The 20626-nt window shown below is 39.0% G+C and overlaps 3 protein-coding genes across 4 annotated transcripts in view; 2 read left to right on the forward strand and 1 right to left on the reverse strand.

Annotated features, from left to right (window-relative positions):
- LOC121518066 (neuron navigator 1-like) overlaps positions 1 to 11843 on the reverse strand; it is a 121510-nt gene extending 109667 nt beyond the window's left edge. Inside the window, exons 1-3 of one of the 2 annotated variants that reach the window (XM_041800257.1) lie at positions 11756 to 11843; positions 9930 to 10011; positions 6219 to 6316 (exon numbers count right to left, since the gene is read on the reverse strand). The gene's annotated coding sequence lies outside the window, so the exon portion shown is untranslated. The remainder of the gene's footprint in view (positions 1 to 6218; positions 6317 to 9929; positions 10012 to 11755) is intronic. The other variant, XM_041800256.1, reaches the window with a different exon arrangement.
- On the forward strand, positions 5305 to 12201 carry csrp1a (cysteine and glycine-rich protein 1a). Its single transcript, XM_041800319.1, has 6 exons — positions 5305 to 5609; positions 8048 to 8157; positions 9068 to 9236; positions 9313 to 9442; positions 9520 to 9616; positions 11776 to 12201. The coding sequence occupies exons 2-6, from the start codon at positions 8049 to 8051 to the stop codon at positions 11850 to 11852; spliced, it is 582 nt and encodes a 193-aa protein (XP_041656253.1). The 5' UTR covers positions 5305 to 5609; position 8048; the 3' UTR covers positions 11853 to 12201.
- Positions 12202 to 13947: 1746 nt separating this feature from the next.
- Positions 13948 to 18904, forward strand: phlda3 (pleckstrin homology-like domain, family A, member 3). The gene is made up of 2 exons (XM_041800324.1): positions 13948 to 14605; positions 15963 to 18904. The coding sequence occupies exon 1, from the start codon at positions 14170 to 14172 to the stop codon at positions 14599 to 14601; it is 432 nt and encodes a 143-aa protein (XP_041656258.1). The 5' UTR covers positions 13948 to 14169; the 3' UTR covers positions 14602 to 14605; positions 15963 to 18904.
- Positions 18905 to 20626: the final 1722 nt, after the last annotated feature.

Below are 20626 nucleotides of genomic sequence, written 5' to 3' on the forward strand. Positions count from 1 at the left end.
GAGTGTAATCTTTCTGTTTCTTTAAATTTTTTTTTCTCAAGCTATTAACAAAATCACAAATCACCTGGTTACTGCATGGCAGCTTTGACAAAGAGTTCATTTTGGAAGCTATTTTAGATTTAACCATAATGATTGATGATAATCATGATTCATGATAAGATGACTGTATATTAGTTCTAGTCAGAATTATGTAATTTGAACCTTTAAAGTTTTAGTCTAGTTTTAGTTAAAATAAACAAAGAAAAAATCAAAAACATTTTAGTCCAATTTTAGCCAGTTTAACTAGTGATCACATTTTAGTTTTACTTTTAGTTCCTTTAAATAAACTTTCCCAGCCAAAACGTAACATTTCTATAAAACTGGCACAATAATGGAGTCTAAGTGCTTGACTTTATTTAAAATAAACTAATGTAAATACCGACATACCTCAATTGAAGGACTTTTACATGTAGAGGTCTGCATTCATAGCAGGATTCGAATAGTTACATTTTATTTATATCAATCCCCTTATTGACACCCCTTAATAAGTTGAGTCTTTATAGATACTAAGCAAACTTTTATTACTTATTTATCATATATGGTGGAAAAATTAAACAAACATAACTATATTTGTTTTATATTGCTTGGATGCCCAGCATATTCTACCCCCACCCCCCAAAAAATGTTTTTATTAATAAAAAAAATTAATTCTGTGGCTGCAATTATCAAAACTGCAATCAATAAAAGTAAAACAAAATGTTAAACTAATAATTCTATGAAAGACAGGTGTATTTTATAAACTAAGACCATTACAACTTGTTGGGCTTTCTAAGCACACTCATTTTGGCACTATAAATAGTGAAAGTTTAAGGACAGATCTTTAATCCTAGAAAAATCAGAGTTTTAACAGATTACATCTGACATTGATCATGGACATTTACTGCATCAGCTAGATTTACTAGCTTTTACAGCAACAAAGAGAAGACTTGTGAAAAGTGTTTTTTTTTTTCTCATTGTGTCATATCTACTGTATCGCAGGTTATCGAACAAACAAAACATCAAACCAATCAGTTCCGGCGTGGCTTAATAGAAACAGGACTGTGGCCACTTCTAATTCACAGAAGAGACGTAATCCCAATCCTGTTTCCCAGGGATTCAGAGGCTGTAGTCACACCTCAGGTAAGTGGGAAAGTCATATCTAACAGTACTGACAAGCTGAAAGCAACCTTTTATAGAGAGGATTCCTTAGAGTTTTGATTGAATAAAAGGCCATAAAGAGATCTGATTAACTCCACTGACACCTTAAACATAGAAATATCAAACACTGAAAGGTTCACAGATTACTCTGAATGCAGCTGGAGGTCCGTGTGATTTCAGGTTGTCTTGGATTGCATCATTTGGCCAACATCCTTAACTGTCTTCTTCGAGAGCTACGTGGCCAAAGATGAAGATGAGTCCGAAGTCATGGATGTACACCGAGTATCCGGCTACTTAAAAACTTTTATTGAAAATGGTTTGTACAGCTAAAGAAACAGCAAGGTTTTCAACTAATGTTGCATTTTTCTGTGTTGCCTGATCAACTGCTTTTATACCCACAGCGTCTCCGGCAGAGCTCAAGAGCCTCATAAAGTTCTGGATAGGATGGGAGGTGCCTGCCACAGAGATGAAGGTGGAAATAGTTGAGGACACTTTCCCAACTGCTTTAACGTGTTTTGAGAAGTTGAGGCTGCCAAGGCATTACACAACATACAGAGCATTTTGTCAAGATCTGTGCGCATGTATATCAACGAGTTACAGCGGCTTTGGTTGTGCCTGAAGTTTAATCACCTATATATAACTCCAATAAAGAGCCTGACTGATTTATGGGGCCGATTATAGCGTTTCACAGATTAATCAACATCAGCCAATATATAGCCGATATATTAACTTTTTTGCTGTGTGGGGATTGTCTCTGCTCCTGTCGCTCTGTGTGTCCCTGCTGAACTCAGCCTGAGTGCCTGGCCCCTCCCCCTCAGACACAGAGTGCAGCAGCAGCTGTCCTCAGTGTTGCCAACTTAGTGACTTTGTTGCTATATTTAGCGAGTTTTCAGACCCCTCTAGCGACTCTTTTCCAAAACAGCGACTGGCGACAAATCTAGCAACTTTTTCTGGTGTTACTGGGGAGTTTCAGAGACTTTGACATGAAAGCACAAATCGTTGTTGCTCTTCTCACTGAGCAGCGGGTGCAGCCCTGGGCCTCTCCCTGTCCCCAAGCACTCACAGGCAGCCCTGTCCTCGCGCAGTTCGACTGCGGCAGAGTAGAGGACTTACGCTCGTTTCAGACTGGGATCGCGTTTTGCTGCTTTCGTGTGACGGAGTTTTCTGCGTGTCAGCCACATCTCCCAGCTCTCAAAGCCCTGTCTTCAAAGCGACTTGATTCAGTGTACAGTGGAAGTTTGTCGGGAACTATTCAAAATAAAAGCATTCTATAGAAATGCTAAACCTGGCTTTTACTTTGAAAAGCACAAACCAGAAAAGCATTCATACGGTGTTTATCTTTCCTGTGACATATTCTATCAGTGTGGAGCCAGAAAGTTTCACTAATAGTAGATCTTCAGAGAACAACTTTATAAAACAGGCGCATTTAAGCTTGTGGCCTTCCTCAAGAAATCAAGAAGCACATTGTAAACATACTCTATTTGCCACAACAATGTAAATATGGCTCTCCATTTATCATTTTCCTGTCTAATATGGTCCACGGCGACAGTATAAGACTATTACACTGCGTTTGAATGTTGTCTAAGTTGCATCTTTGTGAAATAAAGAAAGATAAATGCAACTGGTTATTCACATGTCCACATTTGTGTTCATGTACAGAATATATCCTGTGTATATCAATGTTCTTATTTCATATATCAGCCAAAATATTGGTTATCGGCCAATACATTGAATATCGGACATCAGCTTTTTTTAGCCCCCAATATCAGCATTGGCATCAGCCCCAAAAATCCCATATCGGTCGGGCTCTACTCCAATGTATGTTGATTGTGTTTAACATTTTGATCTACTCATGTACATTTAAAGTTTTTTTCTGTAAATACTGGATGTAAAAAAACCTCTGACTTATAGTCTTCTTTGAATACATTTGTAACACAATACATTTACCAATGCAACTCTTAAATGTCACTTTTCAATGTGTGATCTTCAGTATCTTTCCTGTCACTGCTGCTGCCAATCTGTCATGTGGAGTTTGTTGGAGGACAGGCATTATCACTAACTGGCTAGCGAGCATAAACAGATCCTGTGTTTGTTGAAGGTGGCGATGCTGTTTAGGCTGCGATGGCCAGATGATAAATTAGGTTAGATAAAGTAAAAGGTCTCCATGTAAGTATGATGATTGGTGAGAGATAGCAAGGGGAGGCTCTGGGATGCCAATGCTAACTCTCCAGCCTCTGTAAGGGGTTGTGGTAGATAGCTGGATGAAATGCCAGTGAAGGGAATTTAACAACCCTAGTGATACAAGGCTGTTGCTGTGTAATGGTCTACAGTTATGTTTGGAGGGTAGGGGGGCATATAAGGGGCCATGTGATTTGGTACGTAGTATCAGAGTCGTCACTACCTGGGAGCTTGCATATACAGAGCATGAGGCTGTTAAAGGTGACAATACTGTATCAGCCGCATTGGCAACTAATGAAGGGCAAGTGGTAGCTGATGTAACTTATCAATAGTATATAGGGGTTGATAGGAGTTATTGAGGTTAGAGGTCTCTTCACTGAGCACTTACACTTTCTTTAGGGCACAAGTTTTAGGTGTTTAACTCAAGTTGAAGAAAGAAGAAAGACTTGAAGAAAGAGGTCATGTGTTAAAGTTAGAGTTCCCTTTCAATCCACTCCTTAGTTACAATGTAGCCTCACCTTCTTATCTAAGCTTTGCATTTTAATGGCATTATACATGCCATTATACAGTATTTGGTTTTGGTCTGGTGTTCTTTGGACTTTGGGAAACCCAACTTTCAGTTTTCAATAAGCTGACATCTTAAATTAGAAAAAGAACCCTGCAAAATAAATAAATAAATAAAGTCTGGGCACTTCCTATCTATATACATGTCAGTAAAGTCCACCCATCCATTGGTTATCAACACCCCTTGTCCCAGCTGTCATTAGGCAAGAGTTGGGGGACAACCTGGTCGCCATTAAATCACAGGGCTGACATATATAGACAAACAACAAGCCACAACCACAACTACAATCACTTTAGACCAGGGTTTCTCAACTGATCTAGACTCAGGACCCACCATGACCTTTATGATGACAAATTATGACACAAATTTTGGAAATATTTTAAGTAGTCATATTTACAAATAAACTCATGTTGCAGTTTAGACCTGAGATAATCTTAATGGTTTTACAACTCTTTTTAAAGTCCCATTTGTCCAAAAAAGGAAATATATTGAATCTATTTTGTGTCATATTTACGCCACACATCAATAAACTGTCAACATAAAATAAAAACTTTAAACTTCTACTCCTTTTGTGTTTGATAGTGGCTGGCAACCAGCATTAGCTATCCTGCTACCTCCCTATTACTCCTTCAAAATAAAAATACAACATCAACTTTATTATACCCAAATTTTTTTAATTAAACCATACATTCACTGAAATCGCCTTTGCATCGCACTTTTGGGTCCTGACCCACCAGTTGAGAACCACTGAGTTAGAGTAACCAATTAACCTATTGAGCATGTTACTGGTCTATGGGAGAAAGCTGGAGTACCCAGCCAGAACCCACGCAGGCATGGGGAGAACATGAAAACTCCACATGGACGGACTGGGATTCAAACCAGGAACCTTCCTGCTGCGAGACAAGAGCGCTAACCACTGCACCACCATGCAGGCCCAGTAAAGAGTAACTGTTTGATACGTAGCCTTCTAGGTTTTGTAAAGTTATTCAATTCTCCAACAACCACATGATGGCAGTAGAGGTTAGTCGTGAAGTCAGTCGCTCATCCACTCTGCTCTGTTGGCATTACCAAACTGCTTGTCAGTTCATTAATATTCATAAATTCTCATCCATTAAGCATATCTGAGTGACCTTTACAAGACACCCACTGAAGGTCAAAAGAGATTGTGGCAATGAAGTTCGAAAGCTGTGATGACACTGAGATTACAGTCTATTCACTAAGTAAAAAATGTAAATATTCACAACAATAATCTAACAAAGTAAAAATATAAATGTGCAGTAAGTACATAGCTTTTAGATTCAAAGTCCCCTCCCTTTTATTGATTTCTCTCTCTCTCTGTCTCTCTCTCTCTCTCTCTCTCTCGTCAGGCACTCAGAAACTCCCCTGATCCTAGACACATGATACGTTTGCGGACTGAAGCAGCAAAAACAGAAGCTCCTCCTTTTCAGCACATCTGGAGAAGTTAAAGAGCTGAAAAGAACATACCAACATCTGCTCCTAAGTGTTTTGTATTACTGGACCAATCTTACACTTCAGTGAATTCCATAAAAAAATACAAGTGCAACTCCTCCACCCAACGCTGGACTGCTGGTTTCCTGAACACACCCTGCACTACATTAACGCTGCGCAGATCCAGGAGTTCAACTTCCAACTGTTCATCACATTTAAAGAGCGTACCTTCAAACTGCAGGTGAGTTATGTTAACCTTCCTGCTATCTGGCTGCTCTTTATCACACCAAATTACCTACTCTTTCTGTGAGTGCATGACCGGAAAAAACCCTCTGACACAACTTTCTTTCTGAATAGCTCTGTCAGGTCTGAGAAGCCTCTTTTGTTTGAAGAGCTTTTGTGTATTGAATTTGCAAAGTAACTAAACAAGTAGGTCACTCTATTTGTTGTTCAACTCAGCCTGATTCACACTCACAACATGCAGTCACATCGATCTCATGAACAAACTTCCTGATTTTGACTAAGTTGGCACCTCTTACTTCTCATTCCTCACTGATTGTCCACACATGTCTAAACCGGCAAAGAAATCATTATCAGCATGGAACAGAATTCCTCTCTACAACAGTGATGGAAAAAGTTAGCACTATTACAGAATTAAGGCAATGAAAACATAAGGCTATCAACAGAGGATATTTCCCCATGTATCCTTTGCTTACTGTGGTCAGACTGACAGCTGTCAACCCTGTCAGTGCTCTAACATGACTTCTTATACAGGTCAGCTATTCTCTACACAAACCAACAAAGAAGGAACTTAAAATGTTTAATTAAATTTCAAACCTTTTGATCTCACCTTCTGTTACTTTTTCTCAGATTTGTTATCAAATCTCGAAATTTAGCTCACGCCCAATCTTGTTTGGCTCTTCGCCGACTGCCTGGACTCCAAAGTTCCTTTAATACAACAAAAAAAAAAAGTTATTTGAGTCAACTGCTTTGCCACTTAAAGTAAAAGTTTCCTTGTTGAGCTCATGGAAAAAAACAAATTGATGCTTTTGTACTGAAGGCTGGTACAAAAAATTTCCAGACTCCTGTGCAGAATGAGCATTCTGCTTGTCAGCCTTTAAAGGAAGAATGCTAGTTGGTGTCAGTCTGGCTGTAAATGTAGATGTTTTCCACTGGAACATTATCAGAGAAGGGCTTTCACTTTCCTCTTTGTTTCACATCCTAAATTCTCTCTGGTTTACCACAGTTTTACTGAACCTAAACCAGGTCGGGTGTCTGAATTTTCTGCATCTTGGTTGTATAGCCTTTATAGTACAAGCACAAGCAAAAGCAAAAGCAGCCAACATATTTTACTTTATTATTCACTAAAATGCACGCCTAGAGGGAGCAACTTCTGAAAGGATAGTTAGCTCTTGCCATTTTGTTTAAAACTATACACTTACTGTGATATTGGCCACCTTTTCCAGTTAAATCCCAGGGAAAATTCAGAGCAACAGAGGGACATGTAATTCTCAGTCCTTTATCTCTAATAATTCCACACTATGGCATTGAATGACCCTTAGAAATTAAACAATTCATGCCTTTGATGATTAAAAGTTACAGTGCGGAAGCTACCAATGTTTTAATATGATACAATAAGTATATTGTACCATTAAGCTTCAAACCAGGGAAGTCTGCGTCAAGTTTTGCTAACTTTGGAAAAAAGAGATAATCTAGTACGGTCAGGGTTGTTCAGATGATCACAGGGGACTTTAACTGTATATTTTGACTCTCTTTGAATAACTAAACAGTTAAGTGTGTTTCCTGATAATAGGCCCAGCACTTTCATGCTCTACCTGACCCTGCATGCTGCAGCTGCCTCTTCAACATACCCTCTGTCTGATTAAACAAACTAAGATTTAGATGCTCAGTCTGCAGTAGTGATCAAAAATGTGGTTGAAAGGCAGGGAGTACTTGGTGTCAGTGACTGGCAGGGAGATGGGAGGGTTTGGATAGTCAGGAATGTGGATGTTGATCCTCGAGAATGGACAGGGAGGGACCTGCTGGGAGACTCACAGGGTAAAACAGGCAGGATGTCAGAGTCTTTTACATCTTACCAAAGTCACATTTTCACATTACTTCCACCACTCTGGCAGTTTGGAGTTTCCAAGAGAGAGATACTTTTTTTCTCTGGTTAAATCAAACAAGAAAAGACATTTTTCTTGCTTTTCCCTCTGCTGGCAAACTGCTTTTTAAGAAGAAGCCACAGAGAACTGGCAGGAGTAAGATTACAGTCTGGGACTGGCTTGACAAAGCCAAAATAACAAGCAAAAGCTATGGTTTCTAAAAACATATATTCGTGAAAAAATATGCACAATTCTTTTTTGAATTAATGTAATGGTTCCTTGATGCATTTCTCACTCCAAAAACACAGAATTTTAATAAGGTCAAGAAAATGCACTTGAATCGAAGCCTGGATAATTTAGAAAGTATTTTAGCCACAGTCTCTGTCTCTCTATTTCACTGCTTATCTTCTATAAGCATAGGAATGAGCTGGTTCCTGGTGTATGCTGAGTTCCTGTCTTTACACGGAAGCTTATGGAGAACCAAAATATGGTCTAATTTCATAGAAAAAAAGCTGAATGTCTTATTTAGTTATGCCAGCATATTCATTGTGCTTGTGTTCATTTGTTACTAAAGGATGCCGTTAGGAGGAGGAAACAAGTGTGGTTGCTGTCAGAAGACTGTGTACTTTGCAGAGGAGGTACTCTGTGATGGGAGGAGCTTCCACAAGTCCTGCTTCCTGTGCAGTGAGTAAACACTTTGCTACTTCCTGTCATTGTCATGGTGGAAACCATTCATTTTTGGAGATGTCACTTTAAATGTATGCAATAATACCAGGAAGACTAATGTGTCTTTTCACAAAAAAGAAAAAATAATTTAAGATAATTTTATGTTTTTTATATCCTTATAAGAATCAAAGTTTGCATAGTGGCAAAGTCCTCCTGTATAATTTATTGATGTTAATGAGGGGGTTTGTTAGAATTCTACTGATAGGATCATCACTTTAAAATTCCTCTTTAAAGATGGATTAAAAATGATTCTACTAAGACTAAAGAAAAATTCAATAGGCTTTTACACTCCAATGAGACACCATATGCCCCTTGGAGCTAAAGTTACATCACATAGATAATAGATAATTTGCTTTGGTATAAAATGTTAGGGCTAAGTAACACGAAGCTAAAACTTCCATACACTTCGTTTAGAGGCTATTCTTTTTACAGTCTGTCTTTTTATCAGCATCCATAAGACATTAGTACATCCCTACACAATACCTTTTGCACAACAGTCTATTTAGTCTAATGTTTTTTTCAATTCTGCTTCTTATGATAAAAACCATAGTCTTAGAGAAACAAAATTTAATTCCATTGCATACTCGTCCATTATTATTCTTACCTCCATTACATGACATTTGTATAGAAAAGTGTTTAAGTATTTCTCTGCCTACACTGAAAAATATGCTGGGTCATGAAGATCAGTTATTTGTGTTCTTGTGTTGTAATCAAACATTCCTGTAATGGAATTTAGATGAGAACATTTTTCTTATTAAAACTGCTCCATAAAAGGAAAGTTAAGAGCTTATCCAAACATGATCATGTTCACAACTATGCAAAACAATAACATGCTTACACATGTGTGTATGTGTGAATGTTTGTTCAGTGGTGTGCAGGAAGAACTTGGACAGCACAACTGTTGCTGTTCATACGGATGAAGTGTACTGCAAAACATGCTATGGCAAGAAGTATGGACCAAAGGGCTATGGCTATGGCCAGGGAGCAGGGACCCTGAACATGGACAAGGGGGAGGCTCTGGGTATTAAACATGAAGAGTGAGTAAAACATAAAAACACACATTTTAAAAATATCTTCAAAGCATTTAACGATAATTTGGCCCTCTTGACACAGAGCTGCTCCGCATCAGCCTACCACAAACCCAAACCCATCTAAGATGGCTCAGAAGTTTGGAGGATCTGACAAGTGCCCTCGCTGCGGAAAAGTCGTCTATGCTGCAGAGAAAGTTATTGGAGCTGGAAGTGTAAGAAAAATTTACATTCATGAACATATATGTGCATAAAAAAATAATGTTTGCAATGGATATCGTTTTGTTTACAGTCGTGGCATAAGATTGGATGTTTCACATGTGCTCAGTGTGGGAAGAGCCTTGAGTCGACAACACTATCTGACAAGGATGGAGAAATCTATTGCAAAGGTAAACTCTAGTTGTAACATAATATACAGTTCAATTTGTTACTACAAAACCTCCCTCCAGCATGAGCTGAACCTGCTCATACCACATTCTTTTCTGTGGTTCTATTTCTAAATAAATTAATAAATAATGATAAACAATTTTGGTCTGCAGCCAAAAAAATTAATAAATAAAACCACCTTTCTCTAGAAAGTAGATATTCTATTACTTTTTCCCTTATATGGTAAAAGGCAAACATATTCAACACCATTCTACAATTGAAAGTGTCCAAGAAGTGTTCAATTATAAACTAGTATTGATCCTAGTGGTACCATACCTTAATCTTGTGCTGCATAGATGCACTTCTGTAATTAAACCATGCAGTGTTGCTCATGCTGATCCTTTCAAGCTCCATTTTTCTGGAAGAAATATGACAATGGTCCCTGTAAAGTACATCATACAGTCTGAGATGGAAAAAAACAATTTAAAAAGAGAAGGATTCGGTGCCTTTACAAAAGGGGTTGTTTTGAGGAGGCATGCAATTAATGGAATGGGTTGTAATAAGCATAAAAATGCAGCAGAGGGCACCCTCACACAGTACTGGTAGCCAAACACAGTGTGTCAATACCAACAAAAATACTACCAGGGTTCTTTTTTGACAGCAACAATTGATTAATATAGTGTTGCGATGTGTTTAGTTTTATTTACTACTAACCAGAGGTGGAAACTAACTAGTTACATGTACTCATATTACTGTAATTGAGTAGTTTTTTGGGGGTACTTCTACTTTTTTGAGTACAGTTTCAAACTGTACTCAAGTACAGTTTGAAACTGTACTTGAGTACAATACTCATACTTTTTCCACCTCTACAGAGAGAATGATTCCACATCCCAAAACAGCTGTTGGATTTGACCTTATTATAGAAGAGTTACTTTTACTTGAGAAACCTGGTTGGAGGCCTATAGTCTGATGTTGTTATTGTTAATAAAGAAAGTTTATATTTTTATTTTACAACTCCTCAGTTGACACTAAAGCAGAGGAAATTAATCACAATTTAGATTAAATCACAGTATATTCCCTACTGCAATTTTCAAATTGCAGAATTGCAATATTTTTTTGATCTGAAATTTGTCAAAATTTGTTTGATACTATTTTTTGCAGCAGAAATTTAATGCTCTAAACATCAAGCAACCATTTAAGCATTTTTCAAAATAGATTGTGAATTGTTTTTTACCTGAAAATGAGAATGGCATAAAAACGTTATTCCCTGTGTGTTTTTAATTGTTTTAAGAGCTTCCCATTTACATTGCTTCTCAATATAAGTCACAGGCTTTAAGTTGAATAAATCAGTAAATTTAGTCTGAATGTGGTAGATTAATAAAGTTGTGCAATACATACTGATTCATGCTATGCCATCCTAACATAAGGGACTGGCCTACAGGAGATAAAAGTTAATTTTTAAACTTATAATGTGTTCGTTTTAATTAGTTATTGCTTTTGTTTGTTGGAAAAAACACACAAAATTGGGAGCTTAAAAATAAATGTCAAATAGCAAATGCAATATTGTGAAGCAGGATTTCAACAGAGTAATGAAGTAATTGGTTAAAATGATGATACATTATAAACAAGTATGAGATGACAGAAACTCCCTAAAAGTTGCAGTCTGTCAAAGGTCAAAAAGTTCATTTCTGTGCTGGCTGTTTCTGTTGATATGAGTTAGCCCTGCTTTATACCGCTTTAAAACTTGACTTTACATGTTATGACATGCTAAACAATAAAAACCGCAGGTGTAATTAAGTGCATCAATGATGACTGAGCTCCATTAGGAAAAGCCAACAAAAAATCCAGCCCAACATTATTGATTCCTGTTCAGTTGAAAAACTTGTACTGCAAGTACTATCGCAGTCATCATGGAAGGCTATTCTGTCTCTTTGGAAATAGATATTAGTTTCATTTAACAGTTAAAAAAAAAAAAAGAAAAACACATTTCATTGTTTCCAAAGTGGCATCGTCTGAAAAATGTTTGTGTTGGCAAGCTAACGTTAGATACTAACTAGCTAACGGCTGAGGTTCAACAGTGTTTTAAGCTAGCTCACGAGCTCTGACTCAAAACATTTACACAACAGTTGCAATAAAAGTCGGTACAAAACGGAGGTTTTTACTTTGCTTTTCTTTCCAACAGGCTGTTACAGCAAAAACTTTGGTCCAAAGGGGTTCGGGTTCGGACAAGGAGCTGGAACGCTGTCACACACTCAGTAAAGACCACCGGCAACCAGTACTTCAAAGACGCTGCACTTACTTCCTGCAGGGGGCGCACTAATAATAGTAAACATGCATCTAAGTGACCTGTTTAATCAAAGTATGCATCATATAATAAAAATTGTAACATCACGTCAACTTCATAGGGGCTAAAGCAAATATGATTTGTGCTGTTACAGTTAATTCTGACACATTACACACCTTACAAACAGTGGGGATATACGGTTATTTTACTTTTTGCTTCATCTAAGTTTGGTCATCTTCCTCTTACTGATAGTCTGTCATAATGCCGCTTTTTAAACTGGCTTTTGTGCATATTGTACAATGATAAATAAAACAGAGAAAATGATTTTATTGACATTTTTTCACATGGGTACAAAAATTACATAATAGCATGACACGAGTGAAACTGTACACGTGTGCCCTTAAAACTAAAAGGGAAGCGGTTTTGAAAGTGACGTGCTGTGTTTAGGTATCAAGACATGACATATGCTCATACTAACCATTCCTGTCATAGCACTCCAGCGACACATCACACTGCTAAGACGGTAAGTTCAGCATCTTGAAAAGTTAGGGGAATAACAGCCTCACTCCACCCACAAAGCATAACTGTCACATTAGAGCCACACTGCTGACAAGCATGTGGAACAAAGTTATCTTTTAAATTCCATTCCCATGCTCTTAAAAAATTATTATATTGGTTTGAAATGAAACCCTTCAATATCAGGAGGGCATTAATGTTTATTTTAACAGGTTTATCCACCAAGGACTTTTATCATTTATTTGATTTGGCATTCTTCTGCAATTACAGCACTGAGTCTGTGTGGATAGGTCTCAATCAGGTTTGCACATCCGGACGCTGCAGTTTTATTTCACTCTTCTTTGCAAACTTGTTCAAGCTCTGTCAGGTTGCACAGGGCTCAGGTGCGAACTGCCCTCTTCAAATTCAGGCACAAATTCTCTATTTGATTGATTGAGGTCTTGAATTTGACTCTGCCACTCCAGAGCATCCACCTTGTTGTCTTTAAACCATTTTTGTGAGGCTTTCGCTGCATGTTTCAGGATATAGTTTTGCTGGAAAAATAAATCTTCTCTAAAACTGTACTTATCTTGCAGACTGAATAAAATTGTCCTCCAGGATTTTCCTAAATTTTACTGCATTCATTATAAGCTCTACCTTTACAAGCCTTCCAGGGCCAGCTGCCTAGAAGCATCCCCACAGCATGATGCTGCCACCGACGTACTTCACAGTGGGGATGGTGTGTTTGTGGTGACATGCAGTGTTTGGTGTCCACCAAACAAAGCTTCTTGTCTGATGGCCTAAAGCACCATTTTGGTCTGCAAATTTCCAAGTTTAAAAAATATGAATTAGTTTAAACTTGGGTAATTTGACATCAATTATAATATCTAATTGTATAGTTGTTCTTGTACACAGGCAGTTTTACCATTTAAATAGCCCCTGTGCACTTAGGAGGCCTCAGACAAAGGCAAACACAGAAAACATATTTTCCCTAGCCCCCCTAAATCCCTCAAAAAGCCCCAATAGAACCTCATTTAGAAAAAAAAAGGTGGAGGTCCAATTAGGCCGATAGACCTATATTTAATCAATAAAATATTGGATCACAATGGCATGGTGAAATGGCATAGACAAAAAATATATCTATAAAGTTTGGGACTGATGACTTTTCAAGTCACGTGCCTTGAGACATATTTCATATTTAAAATCACTTTGGGATGTTTTTATTCAAATAAGAGGTGATGAGGATGTGCTTGCGTAAGTATTTAGGAATACTTTATAACTTGTCAGGGCAGATAAATGTGATCTAACACACCTTTATTAGTTTACTTTCACGTCCGTTTATTTATTCAGACAGGTGTGTATCAGTTTTTTTCTATCAGGTACACTGTGACTGAATTTAGAGGTGTTTGAACCAACCCGTCTACTGTTCGCCAACATCAAACAGTGTGCCATAAAATGCACTAACATCCCCGATCTCCTCCTGCCGTCACCAGGAGGGGGCGGGGTGCTCGTGTAAGTGGGAGAAGGTCCACGGAGGAGCCGGGCATGTTCAAACATATCCAGTCGGACCAGCCTTCCAGTCTCCACGGCGTGCTGTCATTACGCACAGATAATAGTTTACATGCAGAGTGAATGAGTCCCTGAATCGGATAACATTTGCTAGAGATCGCTCCGGTGTTAAACTCACCAAGGCCCACTTTAGGTTTTACAGTAATATTTGAGATATGCACTGAATGGGTTAATCATTCCCGAAGACTTCTTGAGTTACTCCGTCTGAAGACTCCGGCTCGGCGCGCAATGTCTCTCCCGGCCAAAGTGATGAGAGACGGGCTGCTGGAGAAGCGCAGCAGCGGGCTGCTCCAGCTGTGGAAGAAGAAGCGCTGCTTGCTCACAGAGGAAGGACTGCGTCTGCACAACTGCAAAGGCTCAAGCGGAGGAAGGAGTGATGCTCCGAGCTCAGCGTGGAGCTCCAAAGCCAAAGAGCTCCGATTTGAGCGCATGGCCACGGTGGACTGTGTGGAGTACAAGCGAGGACTGGTGTACTTCACGGTGGTTATGGTAACAGGGCAAGAGATTGACTTTCGGTGTCCGCAGGAGGGGACGGCGTGGAACGCGGAGATCGCCCTGGCGCTAGTGCGCTATAAGAACCTGCAGGCCGTACAGATAGGGAGGAACAGGCACCTGTCCTCTGCACACCTGGGGAGCACAGGGGACGAGGAGGAGCTGTGACCTGGTAAGTCTTTCTTGAAGGCTGAAATTTGAGAAAACAAATCTGCTATCAAATTTATCAAACAGGTATCGAATGTTAAAATTATTTATTTAAAGCTCCTGTGAGGAGCCTTTGGTTGGTTTAGATTGGACAAAGCAACTATTGCTTTCATACAACACAATCCTCATCCTGCTTGTTTGTAATTCTAAAATATATCACTAACTTTCTTATCTTTGCCACTGAGACTTAAAACAAAGGGGTCTAAGCTTTGTTTGACACCTACCCCCTGGCAGTGATTTCATCAGGCATTAAAAATCACCGTAAAGAAAAACTAAGTTTTGTGGATGATGCATTCTTTTGGTTTTATAGCTCATAGAGATACACCAGTATTCATTTCAGCCTATTTCATGACTAGTAGGGGAAAAAAACTCCTCAGTGGCTTTAAACTAAACTATTAATAATTTTGGTGTGAAGGCAGACACACACCACCTTATCTGCCATGTCTCAGATTTACATCTAGCATCAAAATAGTGACACATAAGCTCAAATCAAAGCGTCACTTTAGCACCTCAAGTTTAAAGGTATTAGTTGTTCTCCTTGTCAAACAGTTGTCATCAAAGGTCCAAAAGTCTCCACAGGGTGCAGCCGCCAACTTCAGTGATAATCTCCCCTCCTGTGGTTGATGGAGTGCTAATGGTAACAAGCTGATGCTCTGATTGGATGGAATGAAAACACACAGACTCTAGGGACTGAAGTGGCACATGGCTCAGAGGAACCTAAAAAACACGAAGCAAAACTAGTGAATGAAGTTTTTAATAGCCACTGTGGTTTTGAGATATTCCCCTATTGGATCAAAATCATGTCAGCTTTTCTTTGCTATGATCATAATGAGCCTAAACTATAGTGCAGCCTTCTCGCTCTCTTGCTGGAGGTCATAATTACATCGCAATGTGAACCTCCAAAATAACATCTGCCTGCCTCTCCCTCACTAGGCAGCCGAGTATTTTTAAACACACACTCTCACAAACACTTACTCATTTCACTAACAGGGAGACAATTGGACATTCAGGGTGGCCAAAGCTGAGTAATTCATACTTTTTCTGGCTACTAGGACACAATCAGTGGCACCCATGACACCAGTGTTATTTACTGAATCTGGTCACCGAAATCGCAAATGTTCATGAACCGAATGTCTGAACTATGAGCTCAGAGTCCAGGAATCCACTGCCAAGCTTCCTTAAGAGAGCTGCAGAAGTCAAGCGCCCAAATTAACTTAGTCTCTGTGGTAACAGTAATATAAGTCACTACAAGTGCACTGACAGAATCCCAATCAGCTGCTGCAGTGTCAAATATATAAAGTTACAATTATTTATTTTTTCAGCTCCCTTCTTCTTCGGATGAACCAGCCAAACTGGGGAAGAAAAGAGAGAAGAAAAGGCCACCGGATCTGTCTACGAAGCAAAAATGGGATGACCGCACAACCATCAAAGAATATGGATTACAGCAGAGAAAAGAGTTACAGACACTCAGTTTATTCCTACATGACTTAATTCTTCTGTTATACAAAGACGGGATAAACAGTCTTCATGGCTGGCATTTATTTTCCTGTCAGGATGACCTCATAGCATGAGGTCACTGTGGAGACACCTCATAAGGAAAAGATGGGACAGAAATTGCGAACACTTTACCCTTTGTGCCTTGATTTTTTTTTTTTTTTAAATTCTCTTTTAATATCGAGACATTTTTGTAGCACTGGCGGAACTGGAGGCACTTTTTTAAGTCCGTCTTGCTTTTATGAAAACGCATTTGTCAGTTCTTTTACCTTCACAGGAAAGTCAAGCTACAGCTAGAACTTAACCTTGCAAAGCAGATGGTTCGCTCAGATTCCATGTCTGTCATCAGGGTGATCCATCTTGCAAAGCTCCAGGTTTGAATGATTGTGGCAGGTCTGAGAAAGGACCGGACCATTCGGTGCATTTGAGGAGAACATAGCTACAGGCAGGGTTTGATTGTATTGCAAACCGGTAGCCAGAGGTGGACTTAACTATTTTGGGGCCAAAGGGGAAACTTGTATGGGGCCCTCCACATCCATTATTCTCCCCAGTAAATTCTTGTTTATAAGAGTAACCCTTTCATAACTTGATGTTAAACCAAAAATGACTGCTAACAATGTTTTCTAAATAGAAATGTCTTGGCGGATTGCAAAAAATCCATTTGGAGACACTAAAGGGGTAAATGAAAACCAAATGGCACCAGAGAATACTGAATTTATCGTGTTATTTTACTAACAAATAACAGTTTCCCAAAGAAACCATCTTTGTTTCATTTGGGATTTTTTATTTTCCATTTCTGGTCATGTTTTACCAACTAAAACCTCTCAGGGAGTGACCTAATCAATATATTTGCTAGTATATTTGTATAATATTAAATATCAAGTATTTGGTGAAATAATCACTCCAATGGACTTTTTTTTAGCCGTTTTTCATATTGAAAAGTAAAAAAAAAAAAAATCAGACTTCACAAAAAGTCCTAACCTAATTTACATTTTATCATTTATCGCTGCTCTTCACACCCCTACAGCATAACCAAGTTTTCTCAATAATTCTAGATTTCAATGAGTGTATTTACCCCTCAAAATACCAGCGGCTGGTGTAGGAGAAAGGGTTAAATGAACTATGTGTTCACAGAGCCCCTTAAGGTCTGGTGCCTAATGGTAAAGTCCGCCTCTGCCCATAGCAATTAGCTCAGATGTGGCTATAGTAAAGTGTCAGTTTTATAAGATCTGGATAGCATTTCTTTATTGAAAGAGGAAAAAGAACCACACTGAAAGGCTTTTTGGTGGAGATGTTTTTTTCCTCTTTTTCCAACTGGCCTCAGCTTGAGTTTTGTCCACCAACAAGCTCCACTGTTCCTAAACTACAACAACACCGGCCTGCCAAGCTCACTGTTACCTTTAGCAAAAAAAAAAGAAAAATCTCAGCGTAATATTGAAGTGAAGAGCAAATCAGCCTCAGAAAGGCAACGAAATCAATATCTATCACAAGATCTCACAATTCCAGCGTGAACTAATAGTTCTCGTGATCTTCTTCTTCTCTAGCTGCTCAAGGTTGTGACTTAGGAAATGCATCCAGTGAGGGTCTTTGCTGTCAGTCAGAGTGAAACCATGGTGCACGTGCAATTCTGCAGACACAGTATGAGGAATTTGTGGGTAAGGGGTTTTTAACTTGATTACTGTCCTTGTCCTAGTGTACACACACAGTGGAAGAATTGATTTATGATGGGAGCATGTTCACCTCTGCTGGTAGATGGTGATATGCCCCCTTTCAGTGACATTGTGGACCATTTTCCTGTTAACCTCACTAACAAGTTAACAAGCAGTTACCAGTTGTATGTCAAACTTTGCAGCCCTGTGCTTTTCATGCATACTACTCTACAATATGACAGGAGATAAAGACCCAATCTTTAGCTTGCAGTTACAACCAAAGGCAGATGTCAATGACACTCCTGCTACATTTTAGTATTATGCAGCTACATTGTCTGTGTTGGTCTGACTTCAAGCAATTTAATTTTGTACAACTGTAGTTGGACGAATATGTTTAAATGCATTTTAAAAGTACAGTTTAAGTCAGTCTGACATGATGATTTGACTTTTTCTAGCTGCTTGTAAGTGTGCTAACTGTCTGACAAGCTTTGATAACTATTGTTTAAAACTTCACCGATTTGCATGTTTTCCCGAAGCTTATGAAGTATTTTGCTCATACCCATTGCACATTATTATACATAATTGCTGAAACCATGTACAGTATTACACCATACAAAATATTAAATATATTATTGTCAGTAATCATAAAGGGCTGAGATATTTAACTTTTTATTCCTGAGAAAACTGTTTGTCCTCCTCTCTATCTGTAACATATGATGTCTCTGAGAATGAAACATGAATCTGTGATTAATTTAAGGTTGAGGCCATTAATTGCTAAGCTCATCTGTTTCCAGTTGTGGCGTAACCTTCCTGTTACAGCCTCTGGTAAACACACAACTCCATGGCATTGCTCTCCTGCTCTTGCGTGAATGCTGAAGTCAGGACACCTTTTGTTCAGAGGACTAATGAGAAGCACAGCGAGCCTGAGGCATGTGCACACAAACATCCACCCACACAAATTCACCTACGGAGGTTTACACACGAACCAGCAAGAAATTCAGACAGGGCCTCAGCATCAGGAGATTCTCCTCAGCGTTAGCGAGCGTATGTTGTTCATTCAAGCATCTTTTGTAAGTGTGTGTTTATGTGTGTGTATGTGGGCCTCAGTGCAGGTCAAGAATAAAGGCTCGATTGTGTAGTGACTTCTCTCATTACTGTGGAAAACCCCAAAGCTAGCCACACCGTATGAGTCAGCACAGGACCAGGAACACTGCAAAGAGCAGAGACACCCAGTGATGGATGGTTGCTGGTCAAAAACAGCCTGTGTGGTTCAGTGTGTGGTTCAGGTGTAAATATACAGAATAGTGTATTTGAAGGGGATGTGCAAGTTTATGCACCCGCTGGTGGTTCTGTGTAATGCCGCCTTAAAACCAGTCCTTTTAGAGTGTGTGTCCTTGCACTGCTTAGAGGAATGCCCTGTTTAAACATCACAACCTCTATCCAGTGTATCTAGTTTTCTCAGCACATAAACACATATGTACAGTTATCTGCAATTTTAGAAACCTATTCCTAGGCCTCAGGGTAATGTTTGCCTTATGGTGAGATCAGTGTTATGACAGTTGGATAGTTACTTGATTAGTATATCAGTGCCTTTGGAAAAACAAAGCATTTATGTTTGCATTTCTTTGAACAGAGCCCAAGATTACAGGTCAGATTATGAGTCACATTTTTCTGAAGCTTCACCAAATGAAGCTGCTGTCTGTTGTATGACGGTTAAACCACTAGAGGGCTCTCTGTCTTTGACTGAGTGGAAGTTCTCTGTTTGGCATCTGTACAGTGGTTCCCAAACTTTTTCAGCAGGATAGAAAGACTTTCAAGAAGAAAGAAAAAATCAAAGTAATTAAAGCACCTTGGGTTAAGCAGTTCTTAGATTCATGTTTACATTTAAAAAGGTAATAATAGATGTAAGGCTAAGATGTTGTAGTAGTTGGAGTTAGGCGAGTCCACAACAGTAGGCTGTCCAAATCCTTGATCCAGAGGAACCTATGGGACATGAAGGCTGAGGAGGCCCCAGGACTTAGCTGGTACATGAAGACTCCCAGTTAGTGATATATGATAACAATACGTACAGAGATGAAGAGAGATAATAGCTCAGTGTGCCATAACCCCTGGCAGTCGAAGCCTATAGCAGCATAACTAGGGGATGCCTGAGTGCAGGCCTGAGCCTATCAAGAAGGTTAGTTTTAAGCCTACTTTTAATGGTAGTTCTATTCTATATTTTATAGGAAGCCAGAGCAGAGAATCTATAATTAAGTAATATGATCTCTTTTCCTTGTGCTTGTACAGTATTTTGGACCAGTTGAAGGGTTTTTAGAGACTTACTAGGACAGCATGATAAAAGAGAACTACAATAATACAACTTAGTTTTTTTTTTCCTCAATACAAGATGGGATCTGTCTGATTTGAAGGATGTTGTGAAGGTAGAAAAAAACTGTCCTCAGAATTTGTTTAATATGGGTATTGAAGGATATAACCTGATCAAATAGAACTCTTAGATTTCTCACATTGGTGCTGGATGCGAGTCTTGGTGTCACGAAGGGCAGTATTATCATTCAAAAAAGTCTCTCTGAGGTGTTTGAGGCCAAGCACGATAACTCCAGTCTTGTCTGAGTGAAGTAGCAGAGAACTTCAGGCATGTACATCACCAAGGATAAATCACAAGGCCCAATATGCCACAGCCCCGGGACTTGAAAGGGAAGGAAAGGCAGCCAGAGTCATTGGCCAAGGTCAAACCTAACTAAATTTTCTTTGTCCAGTCCTTTTAACCCCTGGTGATAGACCATCAGTGGTTTTCAGGACCTTGGTATATCCACAACACAACCAAGGGCTCATGGCAACCCCAC

This window comes from Cheilinus undulatus, linkage group 11 (assembly GCF_018320785.1).
Source record: "Cheilinus undulatus linkage group 11, ASM1832078v1, whole genome shotgun sequence".
Lineage (NCBI taxonomy): Eukaryota > Metazoa > Chordata > Actinopteri > Labriformes > Labridae > Cheilinus > Cheilinus undulatus.

What these genes read in the sequence shown, in the direction of transcription:
- csrp1a (XM_041800319.1), top strand. Translation starts at nt 8,049, where the DNA reads ATGCCGTTAGGAGGAGGAAACAAGTGTGGTTGCTGTCAGAAGACTGTG. An exon ending in CAAGTCCTGCTTCCTGTGCA is followed by an intron (nt 8,158 to 9,067) that starts GTGAGTAAACAC and finishes ATGTTTGTTCAG; the next exon opens with TGGTGTGCAGGAAGAACTTG. An exon ending in AAGTTATTGGAGCTGGAAGT is followed by an intron (nt 9,443 to 9,519) that starts GTAAGAAAAATT and finishes TTTTGTTTACAG; the next exon opens with TCGTGGCATAAGATTGGATG.
- phlda3 (XM_041800324.1), top strand. Translation starts at nt 14,170, where the DNA reads ATGTCTCTCCCGGCCAAAGTGATGAGAGACGGGCTGCTGGAGAAGCGC.